General features: G+C 37.8%; 1 protein-coding gene across 1 annotated transcript in view; it reads right to left on the minus strand.

Annotated features, from left to right (window-relative positions):
• Positions 1-23,154, minus strand: part of LRRC9 (leucine rich repeat containing 9) — a 132,994-nt gene that overhangs the window by 68,065 nt on the left and 41,775 nt on the right. The window contains exons 10-15 of the mRNA XM_055436735.2: positions 21,928-22,104; positions 21,474-21,591; positions 19,255-19,387; positions 17,911-18,033; positions 17,200-17,315; positions 3,876-4,088 (exon numbers count right to left, since the gene is read on the minus strand). Coding sequence (XP_055292710.1) covers positions 3,876-4,088; positions 17,200-17,315; positions 17,911-18,033; positions 19,255-19,387; positions 21,474-21,591; positions 21,928-22,104 — 880 coding nt within the window. The remainder of the gene's footprint in view (positions 1-3,875; positions 4,089-17,199; positions 17,316-17,910; positions 18,034-19,254; positions 19,388-21,473; positions 21,592-21,927; positions 22,105-23,154) is intronic.

Here is a 23,154-nt window from a genome sequence, read left to right on the forward strand (position 1 = left end):
AAACCCACCTCTTTCTGTGGACCTCTCCCAGCAGCTCTAAATGTCTTGTATTTATTTATATATCTGTCTCCTTCACTAAAATAATATCCTTGGAGCAGGGAAGAAAACTTATTCATTGAACACCTAATACTTGCTTCAATGGCTGCTGCTGCTGCTAAGTCACTTCAGTCGTGTCCGACTCTGTGTGACCCCATAGACGGCAGCCCACCAGGTTACCCCTTCCCTGGGATTCTCCAGGCAAGAACACTGGAGTGGGTTGCCATTTCCTTCTCCAGTGTGTGAAAGTGAAGAGTAAAAGTGAAGTTGCTCAGTCGTGTCCGACCCTTAGCGACCCCAGGGACTGCAGCCTACCAGGCTCCTCCATCCATGGGATTTTCTAGGCAAGAGTACTGGAGTGGCTTGCCATTGTGGCTAAAATATAGCAAATGCTCAGTAAATGCTAGATGAATCAGTTCAGTTCAGTCGCTCAGTCATGTCCAACTCTTTGCGACCCCATGAATCACAGCAAACCAGGCCTCCCTGTCCATCACCAACTCCCGGAGTTCACTCAAACTCATGTCCATCGAGTCGGTGATGCCATCCAGCCATCTCATTCTCTGTCGTCCCCTTCTCTTCCCGCCCCCAATCCTTCCCAGCATCAGAGTCTTTTCCAGTGAGTCAACTTGTTGCATGAGGTGGCCAAAGTATTAGAGTTTCAGCTTTAGCATCAGTCCTTCCAATGAACACCCAGGATTGATCTCCTTTAGAATGGACTGGTTGGATCTCCTTGCAGTCCAAGGGACTCTCAAGAGTCTTCTCCAACATCACAGTTCAAAAGCATCAATTCTTCAGCGATCAGCTTTCTTCACAGTCTAACTCTCACATCCACACATGACCACGGGAAAAACCATAGCCTTCACTAGACGGACCTTTGTTGGCAAAGTAATGTCTCTGCTTTTTAATATACTATATAAATCAGTGCAAAAGCCAGACTTATAACTGACAACTCTAATTTTTAGTATTTAATTGTGCTGTAAGAGAATATAAAATTATATTACTCTGGGCTTTTTATTTCTATATATTTTATTCATTTTTATGGATGTCCTCATAAAACTCAATCTAGTGGGGATAACTGAAAAGAAAATAAGACGTATGTACGTTCAATTTCTCTTACAGTAATGGCACAAATAAAGGAGAATAATGGGTGTGATGTCTAAATATCCTTCTTCTAATATCTAGAATTCTTACAGAAACTGTAGAAAATTTACTGGCTTTTAAGAAATATAGACAAATTTAAGATGAATTCTTAAATTCTTATGTTATGGGTATTGACCAAATTAATAGTCAGGTGGAGGTCACATTGGCCAAGATATTCCAAAGTCTTAAACTCTTCTCCTTTCTGCTTCTTATCTTACAAACCAAAGATAATAAAAAAGACCTATCTTCTGTTGCTATTTTTTCACTTTTATTTAATCTCTTTAAATCTATATATACATGTTTTAGAAGCTCAATCCTATCATAACACTGACTGATTAAACCTTTCCTATTGAGGCTTTATTATAAAAAATGTATTACTCAAATACGAAACCTTGACATTATAGTTCAGAAACAATTTCTCCATACTGTCAGCTGGAAGATTGTTCCTGTATTAAGTAATTGCATATTTATGATAAAGACAGTGATATTGCTATCATGCTATAAAATTTTCCTTCATCTCTAATAATAATTCTCTAAAGTAGACTTAATCCAGACTTGAAGATTGGTGGATAATGCTAATGCAGTTTTACCAAAGCAATTTCATAAACTATCTTAAAAAGATGTTTTGAATATTTTTAGAAGCAGACTGAAAACTGTTGACCTCATTTATTATTTTAAAATATATGTTTTGCATTCTCTTTCTGCTTCACATAATCATTTGGAAAAAAATTGTCCTCATAAACAGTGGATTTAAAAATGTCAAAATGGAGCCAAGTAATTGACTTTCAAGATAAAAATAATTTCTGAATTTTTATCTGTACCTCAGTTTTAAGTAAATGCATAGAAAGCTATGTCAAGTAAGAATACTTTGTCTTAAGTATTGTTATCATTTATAAATTAATATCAGTTTGTTTACTACTTCTGTAGGTTCAAGCAGACAACTCACCTTCTCTGTAAGAACCACTCAGACATTCTGTTTTAGAACAAATATCCAATGAGTATCTCATATGTGCTAGTATTGTGTTAGATAATGGCAAAGTTGATGCTGGTCCACACAGTATTTATGAGTAAATTATAAAAAGGTATCCTTACCTCAATACACCTTTATTTCCAGCTTTTAGAAAATTGTCACAATAGACTGATTTTGTTAGTAAAAGAAATTCCACCACCAGTCATCTGAAAGTTGTTGTAGTAAATAGTACTGTATATTTAAAATCTGCCCCTTAGATGTGGCCCTTCTGTGCAGTGCACACTGCACAGTCTTATATTGTTACCCTCATGCTGGGAATATAAATGACTAAGAACAGCCATAGCCTCTGTCCCTGTGGAATTTATAGTTTAGGAAGGATACAGAACACATGACAAAGGAATCTTACTTAGATTCTTAATTAGACCTAGAGGTAAGAGAAAGACTTAATGCTTAAATATAGATCTAAAATATGTGTGGGAGCTAAGTAGGAGAAACAGGGTCGTGTGAAAACATTCTGTGCACATGAAGTAGCTAGTGTGGAGACTCTGTGTGGCTGCACACAGAAAACAAAAAGGAAACAAAAAGGAGGCTGACTACAGATTGCTACAGGGAGGGTAATATGAGAAGAGTCTGAAAAGACAGGCCTGGGACCGGGTCATATAAAACCTTACAGGCCACATTAAGGACTTTGGTTTTATTTTTAAAACAATGAAAAGCATTTGGGCACTTCATATAGGAGTGGTGAGGGATGACAAATCAGATCTGCACTTGAAAAGACTACTCTGGCTTCAGTATGGAGAATGGATTGTGGCCTTGAAGCGGAAGTAGGACAAAATATTGCATAGCTCTAGTAGGCACGCACCCCCACCCCAACACACACACACATACACACACACACCCAACACACACACACACACCCCAACACACACACACATACACCCCCAACACACACACACACACCAACACACACACACACACACCCCAACACACACACACACACACACCCCAACACACACACACACACACACCCCAACACACACACACACACACACACACACACACACACACCCCTTGTATTGAGTTGTGGCCTTGAAGCGGAAGTAGGACAAAATGTTGCATAGCTCTAGTAGGCACACACCCCCACCCCAACACACACACACACACACACACACACACCCCTTGTATTGAGTTTACTTATATACTGAATGGCATCCAAAGACCACATTAATAGAATATTATGTGCATGGTGCCTCCTGAAATTGTTCACACACACACACACACACACTCCTTGTACTGAGTTTACTTATATACTGAACGGCATCCAAAGACCACATTAATAGAATATTATGTGCATGGTGCCTCCTGAAATTGTGTGCACACACACACACACCCCTTGTATTGAGTTTACTTAGCTATGTACTGAACAGCATCCAAAGACCACATTAATAGAATATTATGTGCATGGTGCCTCCTGAAATTGTGTGCACACACACATACACCCCTTGTATTGAGTTTACTTAGCTATATACTGAACGGCATCCAAAGACCACATTAATAGAATATTATGTGCATGGTGCCTCCTGAAATTGTGTAATAGCCCCATGGAAGTATCTAGGTTGGTGATAAAGGAAGTCTGGATAGAATGGTAGCAGATTTGAAATGGATAGACTGAGAGTCAAGATATAGAAGGAAGCTTAATATCTCAATAGAATTTCCTTGTAATACTCACCACAATATGACCATAAACACTGGTCTTGGCAAGGGAAAGTATCGTTTTATCATCCAAACTAATAAGTTTTGGTCTGGGCTTGATCCTGGGATCCATTTTTATAACTTCATCATCAAATTTCAAATCCTGGGACAATACTGATCCTTCTGAATTTTTTTTGCTTTCTTCTAGAATAACATTGTTGAATGAAGAAAATAAAGAGTGAGCCTTGACCTAAAAAATTTATTAAAAACATTGAAAATTTGGTTGCTGTATTTATCATTTTGAAAAATAGGCTACGTAGGAAAGATGAATTAAAACTTTTTCCATTATATAGTATTATCTATGATGATCTGTATCACATTAGGAAATCTATGAGAATAGATTAAAATTGTGGACTAAGAAGGGGTGTTTTCATCCCCTCCTCCTGAAAATTCCTTAAAACTGAAAAAAGATATTTTAAAAATATTTTATAACAGTGGAGAAGGCACCAACAAAAGACTAAAAGTTGTGAGATATAAATTAGAAGGGACTGAATGACAAATAGAAGCAGAAATGTAACCTACAGCCAAAATATATGCAGGAGATAACCACTTCAAAGAGCAGATTCCAAGAAACTTGGTGTTTAGAGTGAACAAGTAAAGTAGCGAGAGGAAGCTCTAGGTAATTATTAGGCAAATAAGTTATCATGAGAACTGTGGATGACTGGGCAAAAACAACATGAACAAACAGAAATGGCTCTACAAAAAACCAAAAGAGAATTCTTTTTAAAATCTAGGAGAACAAAACATCTATAAAAGAATAGATGGCTATAGAAAAAGTAGGGTAAATGCTTCAAAGTCACCATAAAAACAGTTAGTGAAGTACGAAATATTCAATAAATGTCCTGAGAAACCAAATGGATACTATAGCAAATCAAATTAACAGTGTGGAAGCTAAATAGAGGGCATCTTTCACAATGAAGAATTTAAAGATGGAAATGTAAAATACAGAGAAAAAAATTAAAATACATCGGCGGGGGGGAACAGTTCAGAATGTTCAATGTTTACCAAATAGGAGTTTGAGAGGGCTTAACAGAGATAGAAGAGAAGAAATGATAAAGGAATTAATAAAAGGAAACTTCCCAGAGTTAAAGGAAACATTTGATCTTCAGATTAAAACAGCTCATAAAGGGGCAAGCAGGATGATGGAGCTCTTGTGAAGTCAGTCACAACAGCAGGGACTTGGACTCTTTACTTCTTGTTATTTCAATTATTTTGTCTTCTGTTTGTTTGGGTTTCTGTGTCTTTTGCTGAAAGTATATTTGACTGGTAGAATCCTCTTCGTAACAACATAAAATATAAATGCCCAGAACTATACAAGAAATATAAGAAGAAATGTTTAAGACCTATATAAAGGAAAACATGGGAGAGGACTTGAGTAAATGGAATAACGTATCATGTTCCTGGATGAGAGGCCCAATACTACAAAGAAGTCAGTTCACCCCAAATTAAATTTAAATTCAATACAGTTACCATCAAATCCTAGTAGGACATTTAAATAGAACTTAACAAGCTGTTTCAAAATTTAATTTGGAAATGAAAGCGTTCAAGAATGTGTGCGTGCATGCTAAGTCGCTTCAGTCATGTCCAACTCTGCAACCCAATGGACCATAGCCCACCAGGCTCCTCTGTCCATGGGATTCTGCAAGCAAGAATACTGGAGTGTGTTTTCGTGCCCTCCTCATGTTCAAGAATAGCCAATAAATTTTTAAAAAAATAGGTGGAAGAGAATTTGCCTTATCACATACCCAAACATATCATCCAGTTGTAACAACCAAAACAAGATGGTAGGGGTCCAAATTAGACCAAGAAATCAATGGAACAGAATATAAGGATCTATACATATTAAAGTAATTTTAATAATAAAGATAACATTTCAAAATAGAGTAAAAAAGATTGAAAGCAAACCCACAAAGCTATTAACAGTGGATGCCTTAATGAAAGGAAGTGAGATAGGGTTGAGGTGAAAGCAGATTTTCATGTGTATTCTATATTCTCCAATACAGTTTGAATCTTTTCTATATATACAGCTATATGCTACTCATGTAATAGATTTTCAAAATGAAAAATTTAGGTGTCATAATGATTTTCTTTGAAAATTAAATCCCTTACAGAATAATCATTTTACATTTATATACAGGCATAACTCGTTTTGTTGCATTTTGCTTTATTGGATTTCTAACAAATTGAAGGCATCAAGCAAGTCTATTGGTACTATTTTCCAACAGCATTTGCTCACTTCATGTCTCTGTCACATTTGGTAATCCTCATAATACTTCAAACTTTTTCACTAAGATTATATTTGTTATGGTTATCTGTGATGTTACTATTGAAGTGGTTTTTAGTTGCCACAAACCATGCTCATATAAGACAGTGAACTGTGTTTGGACTACTCCATTGACCAGCCATTTCCCTGCCTCTCTCCCTCTCTTTGGGCCTCCCTATTCCCTGAGATAGAACAATCTTAAAATCTAGGCAATTAATAACCTTAGAATGGCCTCTCACTGTTCAAATGAAAGGAAAAGTCACATACCTCTCACTTTAAATCAAAAGCCAGAATGACTTAGTGAGGAAGGCATGTTGAACACTGAGACAGGCTGAAAGCTCTGCCTCTTGCTCCAAACAGTCAAGTTTTGAATGCAAAGATGTTTTGAAGAAAATTAAAAGTACTACTCCAGTGAACATATGAATGTAAAAAAAGTGAAACAGTCTTATTACTGATATGGAAAATGATTTTGTGCTCTGGATGGAAGATCAAATCAGTCACAATATTCCCTTAAGTCAAAGCCTAATCCACAGAAAAGTCCTAACTCTCTTCAATTCTATGAAGGCTGAGAGAGGTGAGAAAGTTGCAGAAGAAATGTCTGAAGCTAGCTGAGGCTGGTTCATGAAGTTTAAGGGAAGAAGAGATCTCCATAACATAGAAGTGCAAAGCGAAGCAGCAAGTGCGGATGTAGAAGCTGCAGCAAGATATCCAGAATATCTAGCTAAGATCACTAATAAAGGTAACTACACTAATACATAGATTTTCAGTATAGATGAAACAGCACTCTATTAGAAGATGCCATCTAGGATTTTCTTTTTTTTTTATTGGAGGCTAATTATTTTACAATATTATATTGGTTGGTTTTGCCATACATTGACATGAATCTGCCCCGGGTGTACATGAGTTCCCCTTCCTGAACCCCCCTCCCCCCTCCCTCCTCCCCTTATCCTCCCTCTGGGTCATCCCCGCATACCAGCCCTGAGCATCCTGTAACATGCATCGACCCTGAACTGGTCATTCATTTCACATAAGATAATATACATGTTTCAATGCCATTCTCCCAGATCATCCCACCCTCACCCTCTCCCACAGAGTCCCAAAGACTGTTCTATACATCTGTGTCTCTTTTGCTGTCTCGTATACAGGGTTATCATTTGCATCTTTCTATATTCCATATACGGAGAAGGCAATGGCAAGCCACTCCAGTACTCTTGCCTAGAAAATCCCATGGATGGAGAAGCCTGGGAGGCTGCAGTCTGTGGGGTCGCTAAGGGTCGGACACGACTGAGTGACTTCACTTTCACTTTTCACTTTCACACATTGGAGAAGGAAATGGCAACCCACTCCAGTGTTCTTGCCTGGAGAATCCCAGGGACGGGGGAGCCTGGTGGGCTTCCATCTATGGGGTCACACAGTCGGACACGACTGAAGTGACTTAGCAGCAGCAGCAGCATATTCCATATATATGCGTTAGTATACTGTATTGGTGCTTTTCTTTCTGGCTTACTTCACTCTGTATAATAGGCTCCAGTTTCATCCACCTCATTAGAACTGATTCAAATGCATTCTTTTTAATGGTTGAGTAATACTCCATTGTGTATTTGTACCAAAGCTTTCTTATCCATTTGTCTGCAGATGGACATCTAGGTTGCTTCCATGTCCTGGCTATTATAAACAGTGCTGCAATGAACATTGGAGTACATGTGTCTCTTTCAATTCTGGTTTCCTCTGTGTGTATGCCCAGGAGTGCGATTGCTGGATCATATGGCAGTTCTATTTCCAGTTTTTTGAGGAATCTCCACACTGTTCTCCATAGTGACTGTACTAGTTTGCATTCCCACCAACAGTGTAAGACGATTCTCTTTTCTCCACACCCTCTCCAGCATTTATTGCATGTAGACTTTTGGATAGCAGCCATTCTGACTAGTGTGAAATGGTATCTCATTGTGGTTTTGATTTGCATTTCTCTGATTATGAGGGATGTTGAGCATTTTTTCATGTGTTTGTTAGCCATCTTTATGTCTTCTTTGGAGAAATGTCTGTTTCGTTCCTTGGCCCATTTTTTGATTGGGTCATTTATTTTTCTGGAATTTTGAGCTGCAGGAGCTGCTTGTATATTTTGGAGATTAATCCTTTATCAGTTGCTTCATTTGCTATTATTTTCTCCCATTCTGAAGGCTGTCTTTTCACCTTGCTTAGAGTTTCCTTTGCTGTGCAGAAGCTTTTGATTTTAATTAGGTCCTATTTATTTTTGTTTTATTTCCAATATTCTGGTAGGTGGGTCTTGGAGGATCCTGCTGTGATTTATGTTGGAGAGTGTTTTGCCTACGTTCTCCTCTAAGAGTTTCATAGAATCTGGTCTTACATTTAGCTCTCTAATCCATTTTGAGTTTATTTTGGTGTATGGTGTTAGGAAGTGTTCTAGTTTCATTCTTTTACAAGTGGCTGACCAGTTTTCCCAGTACCACTTGTTGAAGAGACTGTCTTTTCTCCATTTTATATTCTTGCCTCCTTTGTCAAAGATAAGGTGTCCATAGGTGCGTGGCTTTATCTCTGGGCTTTCTATTTTGTTCCATTGATCTATATTTCTGTCTTTATGCCAGTACCATACTGTCTTGATGACTGTGGCTTTGTAGTAGAGCCTGAAGTCCGGCAGGTTAATTCCCCCAGTTCCATTCTTCTTCCTCAAGATTGCTTTGGCTATTCGAGGTTTTTTGCATTTGCATACAAATTGTGAGATTATTTGTTCTAGTTCTGTGAAAAATATCGTTGGTAGCTTGATAGGGATTGCATTGAATGTATAAATTACTTTGGGTAGTATACTCATTTTTACAGTATTTATTCTTCCAATCCACGAACATGGTATATTTCTCCATCTATTAGTGTCCTCTTTGATTACTTTCACTAGTGTTTTATAGTTTTCTATGTACAAGTCTTTTGTTTCCTTAGGTAGATATATTCCTAAGTATTTAATTCTTTTCATTGCAACAGTGAATGGAATAGTTTCCTTAATTTCTCTAATTTCTCATTATTAGTGTATAGGAATGCAAGGGATTTCTGTGTGTTGATTTTATATCCTACAACTTTACTGTAATCATTGATTAGCTCTAGTAGTTTTCTGGTAGAGTTTTTAGGGTTTTCTGTGTAGAGGATCATGTCATCAGCGAACAGTGAAAGTTTTACTTCTTCTTTTCCAATTTGTATTCCTTTTATGTCTTTTTCTGCTCTGATTGCTGTAGCCAAAACTTCCAGAACTATGTTGAATAGTAGTGGTGAGAGCGGGCACCCTTGTCTTGTTCCTGACTTTAGGGGAAACGCTTTCAGTTTTTCACCATTGAGGATAATGTTTGCTGTGGGTTTGTCATTATAGCTTTTATTATGTTGAGATATGTCCCTTCTATTCCCACTTTCTGGAGGGTTTTTATCATAAATGGATGTTGAATTTTGTCGAAGGCTTTCTCTGCATCTATTGAGATAATCATGATTTTTATTTTTCAGTTTGTTAATGTGATGTATTACGTTGATTGATTTGGGGATATTGAAGAATCCTTGCATTCCTGGGATAAGACCCACTTGGTCATGATGTATGATCTTCTTAATGTGTTGTTGGATTCTGATTGCTAGAATTCTGTTGAGGATTTTTGCATCTATGTTCATCAGTGATATTGGCCTGTAGTTTTCTTTTTTTGTGGGGTCTTTACCAGGTTTTGGGATTAGGGTGATGGTGGCGTCATAAAATGAGTTTGGAATTTCCCTTCCTCAGCAATTTTCTGGAAGAGTTTGAGTAGAATAGGTGTTAGCTCTTCTCTAAATTTTTGGTAGAATTCAGCTGTGAAGCCGTCTGGACCTGGGCTTTTGTTTGCTGGGAGATTTTTGATTACAGTTTCAATTTCCGTGCTTGTGATGGGTTTGTTCAGATTTTCTATTTCTTCCTGGTTCAGTTTTGGAAAGTTGTACTTTTCTAGGAATTTGTCCATTTCTTCCAGGTTATTCATTTTATTGCCATATAATTGCTGATAGTATTCTCTAATAATCCTTTGTATTTCTGTGTTGTCGGTTGTGATCTCTCCATTTTCATTTCTAATTTTATTGATTTGGTTCTTCTCCCTTTGTTTCTTGATGAGTCTGGCTAGTGGTTTGTCAATTTTATTTACCTTCTCAAAGAACCAGCTTTTGGCTTTGTTGATTTTTGCTATGGTCTCTTTTGTTTCTTTTGCATTTATCTCTGCCCAAATTTTTATGATTTCTTTCCTTCTACTGACCCTGGGGTTCTTCATTTCTTCCTTTTCCAGTTGCTTTAGATGTAGATTTAGGTTATTTAGTTAACTTTTTTCTTGTTTCTTGAGGTGTGCCTGTATTGCTATGAACTTCCCCCTTAGCACTGCTTTTACAGTGTCCCAGAGGTTTTGGGTTGTTTTCATTTTCATTCATTTCTATGCATATTTTGATTTCTCTTTTGATTTCTTCTATGATTTGTTCATTATTCAGCAGCGTGTTGTTCAGCCTCCATATGTTGGCATTTTTAATAGTTTTTCTCCCGTAATTGAGATCTAATCTTACTGCATTGTGGTCAGAAAAGATGCTTGGAATGATTTCAATTTTTTTGAATTTACCAAGACTAGATTTATGGCCCAGGATGTGATCTATTCTGGAAAAGGTTCCGTGTGCGCTTGAGAAAAAGGTGAAATTCATTGTTTTGGGGTGAAATGTCCTATAGAGATCTATTAGGTCTAACTGGTCTATTGTATCATTTAAAGTTTGTGTTTCCTTGTTAATTTTCTGTTTAGTTGATCTATCCATAGGTGTGAGTGGGGTATTAAAGTCTCCCACTATTATTGTGTTATTGTTAATTTCCCCTTTCATACTTGTTACTAATTGTCTTACATATTGCAGTGCTCCTATGTTGGGTGCATAAATATTTATAATTGTTATATCTTCTTCTTGGATTGATCCTTTGATCATTATGTAGTTTCCTTCTTTGTCTCTTTTCACAGCTTTTGTTTTAAAATCTATTTTATCTGATATGAGTATTGCTACTCCTGCTTTCTTTTGGTCTCTATTTGCGTGGAATATCTTTTTCCAGCCCTTCACTTTCAGTCTGCATGTGTCCCTCGTTTTGAGGTGGGTCTCTTGTAGACAACATATATGGGGTTCTTGTTTTTGTATCCATTCAGCTAGCCTTGTCTTTTGGTTGGGGCATTCAACCCATTTACGTTTAAGGTGATTATTGATAAGTATGATCCCGTTGCCATTTTTTTTATTATTTTGGGCTCGAGTTTATATACCCTTTCTGTGTTTCCTGTCTAGAGAAGATCCTTTAGTATTTGTTGGAGAGCTGGTTTGGTGATGCTGAATTCTCTCAGCTTTTGCTTGTCTGTAAAGCTTTTGATTTCTCCTTCATATTTGAATGAGATCCTTGCTGGGTACAGTAATCTGGGCTGTAGGTTATTTTCTTTCATCACTTTAAGTATGTCTTGCCATTCCCTCCTGGCCTGAAGAGTTTCTGTTGAAAGATCAGCTGTTATCCTTATGGGAATCCCCTTGTGTGTTATTTGCTGCTTTTCCCTTGCTGCTTTTAATATTTGTTCTTTGTGTTTGATCTTTGTTAATTTGATTAATATGTGCCTTGGAGTATTTCGCCTTGGGTTTATCCTGTTGGGGACTCTCTGGATTTCTTGGACTTGGGTGATTATTTCTTTCCCCATTTTAGGGAAGTTTTCAACTATTATCTCCTCAAGTATTCTCTCATGGCCTTTCTTTTTGTCTTCTTCTTCTGGGACGCCTATGATTCGAATGTTGGAACGTTTAACATTGTCCCAGAGGTCTCTAATATTGTCCTCATTTCTTTTAATTAGTTTTTCTTTTTTCCTCTGTTTCATTCATTTCTACAATTCTATCTTCTAGCTCGCTTATCCTGTCTTCTGCCTCTGTTATTCTACTGTTTGTTCCCTCCAGAGTGTTTCTGATCTCATCTATTGCATTATTCATTGTATATTGACTCTTTTTTATTTCCTCTAAGTTCTTATTAAACCTTTCTTCCATCTTTTCAATCCTTTTCTCCAGGTTATTTATCTGTAACTCCATTTTGCTTTCAAGATTTTGAATCATTTTCACCACCAAAATTCGAAATTCTTTATCAGGTAGATTCCCTATATCTTCCTCTTTTGTTTGTGTTGGTGGGCATTTATCTTGTTCCTTTACTTGCTGGGTATTTCTCTGCCTCTTCATCTTGCTTATATTGCTTTGCTTGGGGTGGCCTTTCCCTCTTCTGGCCGTTTGTGGAGATCTCTTTATTATGTAGTTTCCTCACTGTGTGTGGGGTTGGACGGGTGACTTGTCAAGGTTCCCTGGTTATGGAAGCTTGTGTCGGTGTTCTGGTGGGTGCAGCTGGATTTCTTCTCTCTAGAGTGCAATGAAGTGTCCAACAATGAGTTATGAGATGTCAGTGGGTTTGGAGTGACTTTGGGCAGCCTGTATATTGAAGTTCAGGGCTATTTTCCTGTGTTGCTGGAGAATTTGCATGGTATGTCTTGCTCTGGAACTTGTTGACCCTTGGGTGGTGCTTGGTTTTAGTGTAGGTATGGAGACGTTTGATGAGCTCCTATCGATTAATGTTCCCTGGAGTCAGGAGTTCTCTGGTGTTCTCAGGATTCGGGCTTAAGCCTCTTGCCTCTGGTTTTTGGTCTTATTTTTGGAGTAGTCTCTAGACTTCTCTATCTGTCATTTCCAAGGTGGTACCCTCTGTTTTAGCTTCTGTTTGCTGGTCTCTTCAGTGTCTAATTTCCGCCCTGATACTAGGGGGCGGGTGGACACTTTTTAAGGCTCAGTTGTTCAGTCCTGTTCTGGGAAGGGAGGAACACTGCAGACAAATATCTCTGGCGTCTGTGGGGAGTGCTCACAGCGTCTCGGCCACACTGGGTTTGTCCCCGCTCACAGCGCATGTGCTGTCCCAGTCTACACTGCACAGGCTCTAGGTTGCTCTGCCGGGAACTGTCCGAGGCCGGCGCTGGGTTGTATGCACTTCCCAGGTCTGAGCGGCTCAAGTTCAGGTTCTCGGGTACTCCACAAAGGTGCAGACTTGGTTGGGCCTGTGTTTTGTGCCTTCCCTGGTCTGAGCAGCTCAGGTGACCAGGTGTTTGGTGACCCGGTCTCTGCGACTTATCGCCTCCCCAGTCCCTGCCACTCGGTTTTCTGGGTGTACAACTGGTGCACCTTCTCAGGCAGATATCGACCAGCCCGAGCCCAAGAAGTCTTGATTAGCAACAAGCCTGCCTGAAGTTTGTATCGGATGCCTTTCTGGGGCCGCGATTGCCCCCTCCGGCTCTGGCTGCCCTCCCTTGCCTGTCTTGGTGGGGGATGGGGGATGGGCTGACCCAGCCGGCTCGCTCTGCTCAGCCCTTTGTTCTGTGAGCGGGGCTGGTGGAGTCTTAGGTTAGAACTTTCCGCCTTTTCGTGGGGAAGCTATCCCACTCTGCTTTGCTATCCCCAGTTCTCTCAGATTGTTCTTGCGGCATTCAGGCCCAGTCCTTCTCTAAGCAGTTCAGCCGGCTCCTCCCTGTCCAGCCCCCGCTTGCTAATGGTGTATGCAGGCGTCTGTGCTGCTTCTCCACTGGGAGTTACTGTTTGGCCGGTAATCTATGGGTTTTAATTATTTCTTTCTTTTTCCTCCTGGTTATGTGGCCCTCTGAGCTTCCAAGGCTCGCCACAGATTCGCCAGTGAGAGTGTTTCCTGGTGTTTGGAAACATCTCTTTTTAAAGCCTCCCTTCCCGGGACGGAGCTCCGTCCTTACTTCTTTTGTCTTTTTATCTTTTATGTTTTTTCCTACCTCCTTTCGAAGACAATGGGCTGCTTTTCTGGGTGCCTGATGTCCTCCGCCAGCATTCTGAAGTTGTTTTGTGGACTTTACTCCGCATTCAAATGTTCTTTTGATGAATTTGTGGGGGAGAGAGTGGTCTCACCGTCCTATTCCTCCGCCATCTTGTTCTTTCTCGAGTCAAGATTCTTTTAAGAAAGCAACCCCATAATGGAGCAGTGTACTCTCACACCCCAAACCCAGTTTTTCCAGAGACCTCGCCTGGTTTCCAGGATTTTCTATTAGAAGAAGATGCCATCTAAGATTTTCATAGCACTGAAGTCAGTGCTCAGCTTCAGAGATTCTCAGCTGACTCTCTTGTTAGGGGCTCTTTTAGTTGAAGCTAATGCTCATTTACCATTCTGGACACCCTATGGCACTTAAGAATTATGCTAAATCTACTCTACCTGTGATCTATAAATGGGACCAAAAAAGCCTGGATGACAGCAATGGAAGACCCCTGTCTAGACCTACTGCTCAGGAAAAAAAAAAAAAAAGGATTTCTTTTAAAATACTACTGCCTATTGACAATGAACCTCATTACCCAAGCACTCTGATGGAGATGTGCAATGAGATTTACATTGCTTTCATGCTTACTAACATAACATTCCTTCTGCACCCATGGATCAAGGACTAATTTCTACTTTAAAGTCTTATTATTTAAGAAATACATTTCTTAAGGCTATAGTTGCCAGTTTTTCATTCCAATCCCAAAGAAGGGCAGTGCCAAAGAATGTTCAAACTACTGCACAACTGCACTCATTTCACATGCTAGCAAAGTAATGCTCAAAATTCTCCAAGCTAGGCTTCAACAGTGTATGAACTGAGAACTTCCAGATATTCAAATGGCTTAGAAAAAGCAGAGGAACCAGAGATCAAATTCCCAATATCCACTGTATCGTAGAAAAAACAAGAGGATTCCAGAAAAACATCTGCTTCACTGACTACGCTAAAGACTTTGACTGTGTGGGTCACAACAAAGTGTGGAAAATTCTTCAAGAGATGGGAATTTCAGGCCACCTGACCTGCCTCCTGCAAAACCTGTATGAAGGTCAAGAAGCAACAGTAAGAACCAGGAACAGAACAACAGACTGGTTCCAAATTGAGCAAGGAGCACATCAGGCTATATATTGTCACCCTGCTTATTTAACTTATATGCAGAGTGCATCATGAGAAATGCCAGGCTGGATGAAACACAAGCTGGAATCAAGACTGCCAGAGAAATATCAATAACCTCAGATATGCAGATGATACCACCCTTATAGCAGAAAGCTAAGAGGAACTAAAGAACCTCTTGATGAAAGTGAAAGAGGACAGTGAAAAAAGCTGGCTTAAAACAACATTCAAAAAACTCATGGCATCTGGTCCCATCACTTCATGGCAAAGAGATATGGAAACAATGGAAATAGTGACAGACTTTATTTTCTTGGGCTCCAAAATCACTGTAGATGGTGACTGCAGCCATGAAATTAAAAGATGTTTGCTCCTTGGAAGAAAAGCTATGACAAACTCAGACAGTGTATTAAAAACCAGAGACATCACTTTGATTACAAAGGTCCATCTAATCAAAGCTATGGTTTTCCAGTAGTCATGTGTGGATGTGAGAGTTGGAACATAAAAAAAGGCTAGTGCCAAAGAATTGATGCTTCTGAACTATGGTATTGGAGAAGACTCTTGAGAGTCCCTTGGACTGCAAGGTGATCAAACTAGTCTATCCTAAAGGAAATCAGTCCTGAATATTCATTGGAAGGACTGATGCTGAAGCTGCAACTCCAATACTTTGGCTACTTGATGTGAAGAGCTGATTCACTATAAAAGACCCTGATGCTAAGAAAGACTGAAGGCAGGAGAAGGGGATGACAGAGAACAAGATGGTTAGTGATTAACTCTAACTCAATGGACATGAGTTTGAGCAAGCTCCAGGAGATGGTAAAGGACAGGGAAGCCTGGCATGCTGTAGTCCATGGAGTTGCAGAGTCAAACACGACTGAGTGACTGAACAACAACCATAGTTGTCATAGACAGATTTTCCTGAGGTATCTGAGCAAAGGAAATTGAAAACTTTTTGGAAAGGATTTACCATTCTATATGTCATTAAGAACATTCATGATTAATGGAAAGAGTTCAAAATACCAACATTAATAGGAATTTGAAAGAAGTTAAGACTTCCCTGGTGGTTCAGATGGTAAAGCATCTGCCTACAATGCGGGAGACCCGGGTTCAATCCCTGGGTCAGGAAGATCCCCTGGGGAAGGAAATAGCAACCCACTCCAGTACTCTCGGCTGGAAAATCCCATGGACGGAAGAGCCTGGTAGGCTACAGTCCATGGGGTTGCAAAGAGTCAAACACAACTGAGTGACTTCACTTTCTTTCTTTCAAGACTTCAGTGGAGGAAGCATTTGCAGATATAGTGGAAACAGCAAGAGAACTAGACACAGAGCCCAGAGATGTGACTGAAATCCTACAATCTCATGACAAAACCTTACAGATGAGAAGTTTATCTTCTTAAAGATGAGCAAAGAAAATGGTTTCCACTCCCGGTGAAGATGCTGTGAAGATTGTTGAAGTGACAACAAAGGATTTAGAATACTTCACAAACTTAGTTGATAAAGCGGTGGAAGGATTTGAGAGGACTGACTCCAATTCTGAAAAAGTTCTGTGGGTAAGATGCTATCAAACAGCACTGCAATGCTACAGATAGGTCATTTATGAAAGGAAAAGACAATACATGCAGAAAACTTCATTGTTACCTTATTTTAAGAAATTGTCACAGCCACCAGTTATCTTCAGCAACTACCACCTGATTAGTCAGCGGCCATCAACGTGGAGCCAAGATCCTCTACTAGCAAAAAGGTTATGACTCACTGGGCTCAGATGATGATTCACATTTTTTAGCAATAAAGTCTACTTTTTTATGAAGATATGTATATTTTTTAGACATTTCATACTTAATAGACTATAGTAAGTATAAAGGTAAATTTTATATGTACTGGGAAACCAAAAGTTAGTGTGACTAACTTTATTGCAATATTCACTTTATTGCAGGGTCTGAAACTGAACCCATAATATTTCTGAGGTATGCCTGTACATATAATACAGCATAAACTCAACATAACATTATTAGCCTTCAAATTACTGTTCTGTTCTCATTTAAGGAATTCCAGTTTTAAAAATGCATTCATACCACTGTAATATACTCAAATTCCACGATGTATTCAGGCAAAACAAGGTCATGATCAAAGACAAACCACTTGCACTGCCGAACACTGCAATCACAGTTTCTTTGTCCCATGATAGAATCTAGGATAAAATAAAAATAAAAACAAACAAAATAATTAAACACTCTTCAAAGTGAAACATAATATACACTTTTCACCCTTACACACATTAATAAACAACAAACTCAAAATATTATGTTACTGAGATATTTTCTATCTTCCCACCATCCTCAATAATTTCTTAATTCTATCAAGAGTAGTCACCCTTTCACTACACAGACTAGTAGTGTTTAGTTTTATTCATATCCTTTTCTTTTTCTTACTTTTTCACTTTTCTAATCAGAATTTGACCATACAGATGAATATATTACTCTAAAACCTTTGTTGTTAAAAGTTGGGTGGGTTCTATCTTTTGAAATACATACAATATATTATACATATATGTGTGTATAAAATGTAAAAGAAACTTTTACAAAATCAAATATATATGCACAGAAATATATAACTGTCATTGAAGTAGGGAACAGAAATACAGAAGCTCATTAGTGGCTAGGAACATGGTTTTATACAGAAGTTTATAAGCTTTGTTAGATAGAGGTTAAATTATAAGTATCTTTATTAAATGAAAATATTCTGTAGTCAGAAAGATGAAAAAAGATTTATTTCATCAGACATACTTAGTAAATATTTTCGAGGAATGAACACTGAATTAATCATTGGGTAGTTGGCTTGACTGATGGAGTCCTGATCATGAGCCTGAACACTCTGGCCAAGGAAAACCTTTGTAATCAGGAGGATGCCTAGTATGAAAAAACAAAACATTTTAACACGAATTCATCTTAACAATTTTCCAGTTTTACCTTCCTTACTGGCCCAGACTTGATTCTGTAAAGGTATATTCTGTAAAGGTAGGGATCCTTGCTATCCGTATAACACACAGCACACTGCTTGATCCAAAATAGAGGAGCTCAATAAATATTTGTTGAATAAATAAAATGGTTATAAAAGAGGATTCCTGTGACTATATCAAGCAAAGCTTTACAGACAAGAAGGAAATAAGGCAGTATTTAACAATATTTTCATAAAGTAATTTAAGAAATTTCTTGTTCTTGTTAACTGGATAAAAATTCATCTCTGTATCATCAGTATCTAGCACATAGCACTCAGTATGTCTACTGAATGGTGAACATTTCTTTTCCCTTAAGTTATTAAGGAACCTTGAAATTCACTAACTTCTAGGAATCTCTAGGAGTCACTGAATCCTATGAAGTAACTTGTAATTACTATGCATAAGGTATTCACGTAACTTCTTAAAACTATGTACGAGCTATGAAATGTAAATCGGGAGAACCTAACTGTTTTGTCCCTTGAACTGCAAGGTCAAACCAGTCAGTCCTAAAGGAAATCAACTTTGAATACTCATTGGAAGGACTGATGCTGAAAACCTGAAGCTCCAATACTTTGGCCACTTGATGTGAAGAGCCAACTCACTGGAAATAAGACCCTGAGACTGGGAAAAGGTCTTTTGCCAATTTTAGATTTATAACCAGGTTTTCATACCATCTTATATTTTGATAATTAAGGACAAATAAGGCCTGACTTCCCGAGTGCTTTATATGATGATTATTACATAAATGGGCAGAGTTCTGTTTTCTCTTTCCAGGGAATTTGGGGTTTGTATAGTGAGTGTGTATAACATATACATATTTTTAGGCCACATCTTAATGAACAAAAGCAGGTTGTGAAAAGTGTTTATTTCATATAAGAGAGACTAAATATTAGTAACAAATGAATCTCATCCTATTGATGTTGCTGATCATAATCACTCAGTAAATATTTGTTGACAGACTGACTAAATTAGTAGATCAGAAAGTCGTAAATACTGGTAAATACTAAATAAAAGGGGTTTCAGAAAACTTCCCAGGTTGATAAAACCAAGCATCAAAAATGTTATGAAAGTAATTAATGAATTTGAAGACTTGAAAGCTTAAAAGTTCAGAAACTCTGCATATTTATAATACCATGTCTGAAGAGCTCATGCTCATGAGAGTTTTTCTTCTCATCCTTGTACTTTTGCTGTAGTAATTCAATTCTGGGACACTCACAGATACTTAGGCTATTAGCAAGAATAACAGCTTCTTTTCTGAGAGGCAGCTATAAAGAAAAAGCAAAGTCTGAGAATTTTTATAAGACTGACAATACTTCAACTTTACTACAGATGGTTTATCATTTTATGTTCATGTGTCTGGGCGAGGAACCTTCAGGTCACTCACTGAAAAGAAGTATATAATCTTCAGGGACAACTTTAGTCCATAAAACCATTCATGTGACGTATTTTAAATGTATATGCAAATAGATCTATGAAATATGATATCTGGTAGATATTACACTGTAGATTCTTATTTAAATAAACAGTCTAATAATTGGTCTAATAGTCTACATTATTTTCCAGATATATCTGTACTAATGTATGGAAATTTTAGCTTGCATTTTGACTAGAACTATTTCTTTAAAAGTATTTTATCAGGAATATTCATATTACTTGCTGTGAAAGCAGCTCTTAAAAAAAAGAAACAAAAATCTGTTTTTATCAGTTAAAAACAACTAGAGCTAAGAGAGATTATATAATCTATCTAAGACTGAAGCAGAAATTGCAAAGTCATGATTTAGACTCAGGTCTGCTCCTCCTTGTCACTACCTCGGAGTTTTGAAATTACTGGGTTGGCCAAGAGTTTGTTTGGGTTTTTCTATACCATCTTAATTTTATCGTGGTAAAAAAAAAATAAGGTAAAAGCTACGATTTTAAAGTGTACAATTCATTGGCATTAGTACACTCACAATGCTGTACAACTATCACCACTACCTATTCCCAGAATTTCATTCCAAACTACTCATTAAACAATAACTCTCCATCCCTCTATCCTCCCCAACTCCTGGAAATGTCTACTTTCTGTCTCTACCAATTTGTCTATTCTAGATATTTTATTTAAGCAGGATCAGACAATATTTGTCCCATAGTGTCTTGTTTCTTTTACTTAATATAATGTTTGCAAAGTTCATCCATGCTATAGCATGTATCAGAATTTCATTTCTTAAGACTGAATATTATTCTATTGTATGTATGTATCACATTTTATTTATCCATGCATCTGTTAATGGACATTTGAGTTCTTTCTGCTTTCTGGCTATTGTGACTAATGATGCTATGAACAAGTATCCAAGAACTTTATCATGTATATCTTACTAAATCCTAACCACTCTGTGAAGGAGATACTATTATTACCCTCATTTGCCAGAATGGATCAAACAAACGGGCACAGAGAGGTGAAGTCACCCAGCTGGTGAGTAGGAAAGCCAGGATTCAAATGCAGCAATATTTTCAGGTTATGTGTGCCATGATGAGAAAAGGATTAGGAAACAATACTCTATACCCGTGTACTACAGCTGTCTCAGCAAGTGGGTGGAGGACTGAGAAAGGCTGACTGGATGTTTTGAAGCTCATAAGTGATCAAAGATAAAACAGTATCAGTATCAAGGTAGGGAAGATGAAGCAGAGAATAAAGAAATGGTGGCAGTAAAAGTAAAGAGAAAAACAGAATGACAGAAAGCACAGCAGTGTAAAGTGAATGAATTTTTTCAAAATGATGATGATCTTGGAGCGTTTGAAACAGATTAAAGAAGTGTATTTCAAGATCATTCACAAAAGGGTCACAATATAAAATGTAAGATGCCTAGAAAGATTAAATAGACAATCATAAAGGTAAAATAATTCATGACTCAACCAACTGTAGATTGAAAATACTTGGGGAAAAAAAAAGAATTCTGGAAAGTTCCAAAAAGCAAAACTTGAATTTGCCCTGCTTCCACAACTATTTACACAGAATTTATATTGTATTTACAATTCTTTACATAGCATTTACATTATATTAGGTATTATAAGTAATCCAGAGATGATTTAAAGTATACAGAAGGAAGTACACAGGTTATATGCCAACAGAACGCCATTTCATATAAGGGACTTGAGCAGATTTGGATTTCAGTATTTGTGGGATGTCCTGGAACCAATTCCTCTTGAGTACTGAGGGACTATACTTTTCAGGATAGCACTAACTTTTTTATGAAACAGTAGAAGTTTGCTATAAATATAAGTGAAAGGACTGAGAATCAAACTATGCTTAATCAGTGGCAGAGCTTTATTCATTAGGAAGAAAGCATTATTTTGAATAACATTTTATGCTACCTTGCTTGTTTCACTGTCTTTGAATCCTTTTTCAAGTATTTGTAGCAGATGCTTTTTCTTCACTGTAATTTCAGGATCAAAAACATAAAAAAGGCATTCCAGCATCTTTTGATGGCTCCTTAAGAATAATCAAGACAAAAAAGTTTTAGAATTGATTTTAAAAAAGCCTAGGCACGGGTAGGATGACTATATGCCCTAGCCGGGATATTTCCCATTTACGCTGGATGTTTCAGTGTCATTCTTAAATTTCCACTTTTCCTCAGTCTCAAAAAGAGCTTCAGTGTGGATAAACCATGAGGTCATCCTAGTCAGGAAGACGCATTAAAGGAACTATTTACTAACAAGGATATTTTCAATACTGTAAACTTTTAACCAGAAAGACTTTTTGTTATTGTTGTTACAAAATAAAAGCAGGCTGTTGTAAAAATGTTTCTTATGGAAGTTAGCTTCTTACTCTGAATCCTGCATATGTTCATTGTCCAAAAACTTTTGGAATTTCTCTTCAAATTTTAGTCTCAGAATACGGTTGTTAACCTTGATGACACGTTTTACTTTCACTCCTGTAATACCATATGTTCTGAAGTCCCACGTACAAAAACGTGATAGAATTAATTCATAGCAGGAATTAAACCTATATGGGAATAAAAAATATATACAAAGAAAATAACAGACTTTCCTTAAAATGTTGAGAACACAAAGTTACATATGAAAAAGGTAATAGCCTATATTTTACATTTCTGCTAAAGATACATGCTGTTTTGTTTCTTATACAATCAATAAAAGAACTGCTAAACTCTGAAAGTGAAAGTGTTACTCGCTCAGTCGTGTCAGACTCTTTGAGACCCCATGGACTGTAGCCCACCAGCCTCTGTCCGTGGAATTCTCCAGGCAAGAATACTGGAGTGGGTTGCCATTCCCTTCTCCAGAGGCTGCCATTTCCAACCCAGGGATTGAACCCGGGTTTCCTGTACTGCATGGATTCTTTACCATCTGAACCACCAGGGAAGAATAATAGCTCTTTTATTAATAATAATATATTTGTTCTGACTAAAAGATATGGAGCAATCCTCCAGTATTGTAATAGTTTCTTTTTGGGGGCGTCAGTGAAACTACACACTTCTGGCTTACACCTTATTGGCTACTCTTTCATGATTTTATTTGCAGCTTCCTTTTCCTCTGACAGACTTCTAAATGTTGGATTGCCCCAGGAATCAGTCTCTGGCTCTCCTCTTGTGTCCATAAACCCTATTAATAGGTGATTTCACTTGGTCCTTTGGCAATATATATTTTAAATATATATACACACACACATATACACCTATATTTATTATACTAGTAAATTCCAACATTTTATTTTCAGGCTTTACCTTTACCCTACTTAACTGGATATACCCACACTTGAACATCTAACTACCTGCTTGCTATGTTCACTGGAACATATAACAGGCCTCTCAAATTTAACTGACCCAACACACCTGCCTTTAAACCTGCCCCTCCTCTTTTCCACCTCAGTGTATGGCACCACCATCTAACGAGTGGCTTAGGTTAAAATCCCAGGGATAAGTCATGCATCCACTCTTCCTTACCAATATCCAACTCTTCAACAAGTCTGTTTGGCTCTCTATATAAAATACATCCTGAATATGACTATTTAATCACCACTGCTATTATCCTAGTTAAA

Source organism: Moschus berezovskii, chromosome 9, assembly GCF_049115385.1.
Source record: "Moschus berezovskii isolate FMDL1 chromosome 9, NW_MosBer_1.0, whole genome shotgun sequence".
NCBI lineage: Eukaryota > Metazoa > Chordata > Mammalia > Artiodactyla > Moschidae > Moschus > Moschus berezovskii.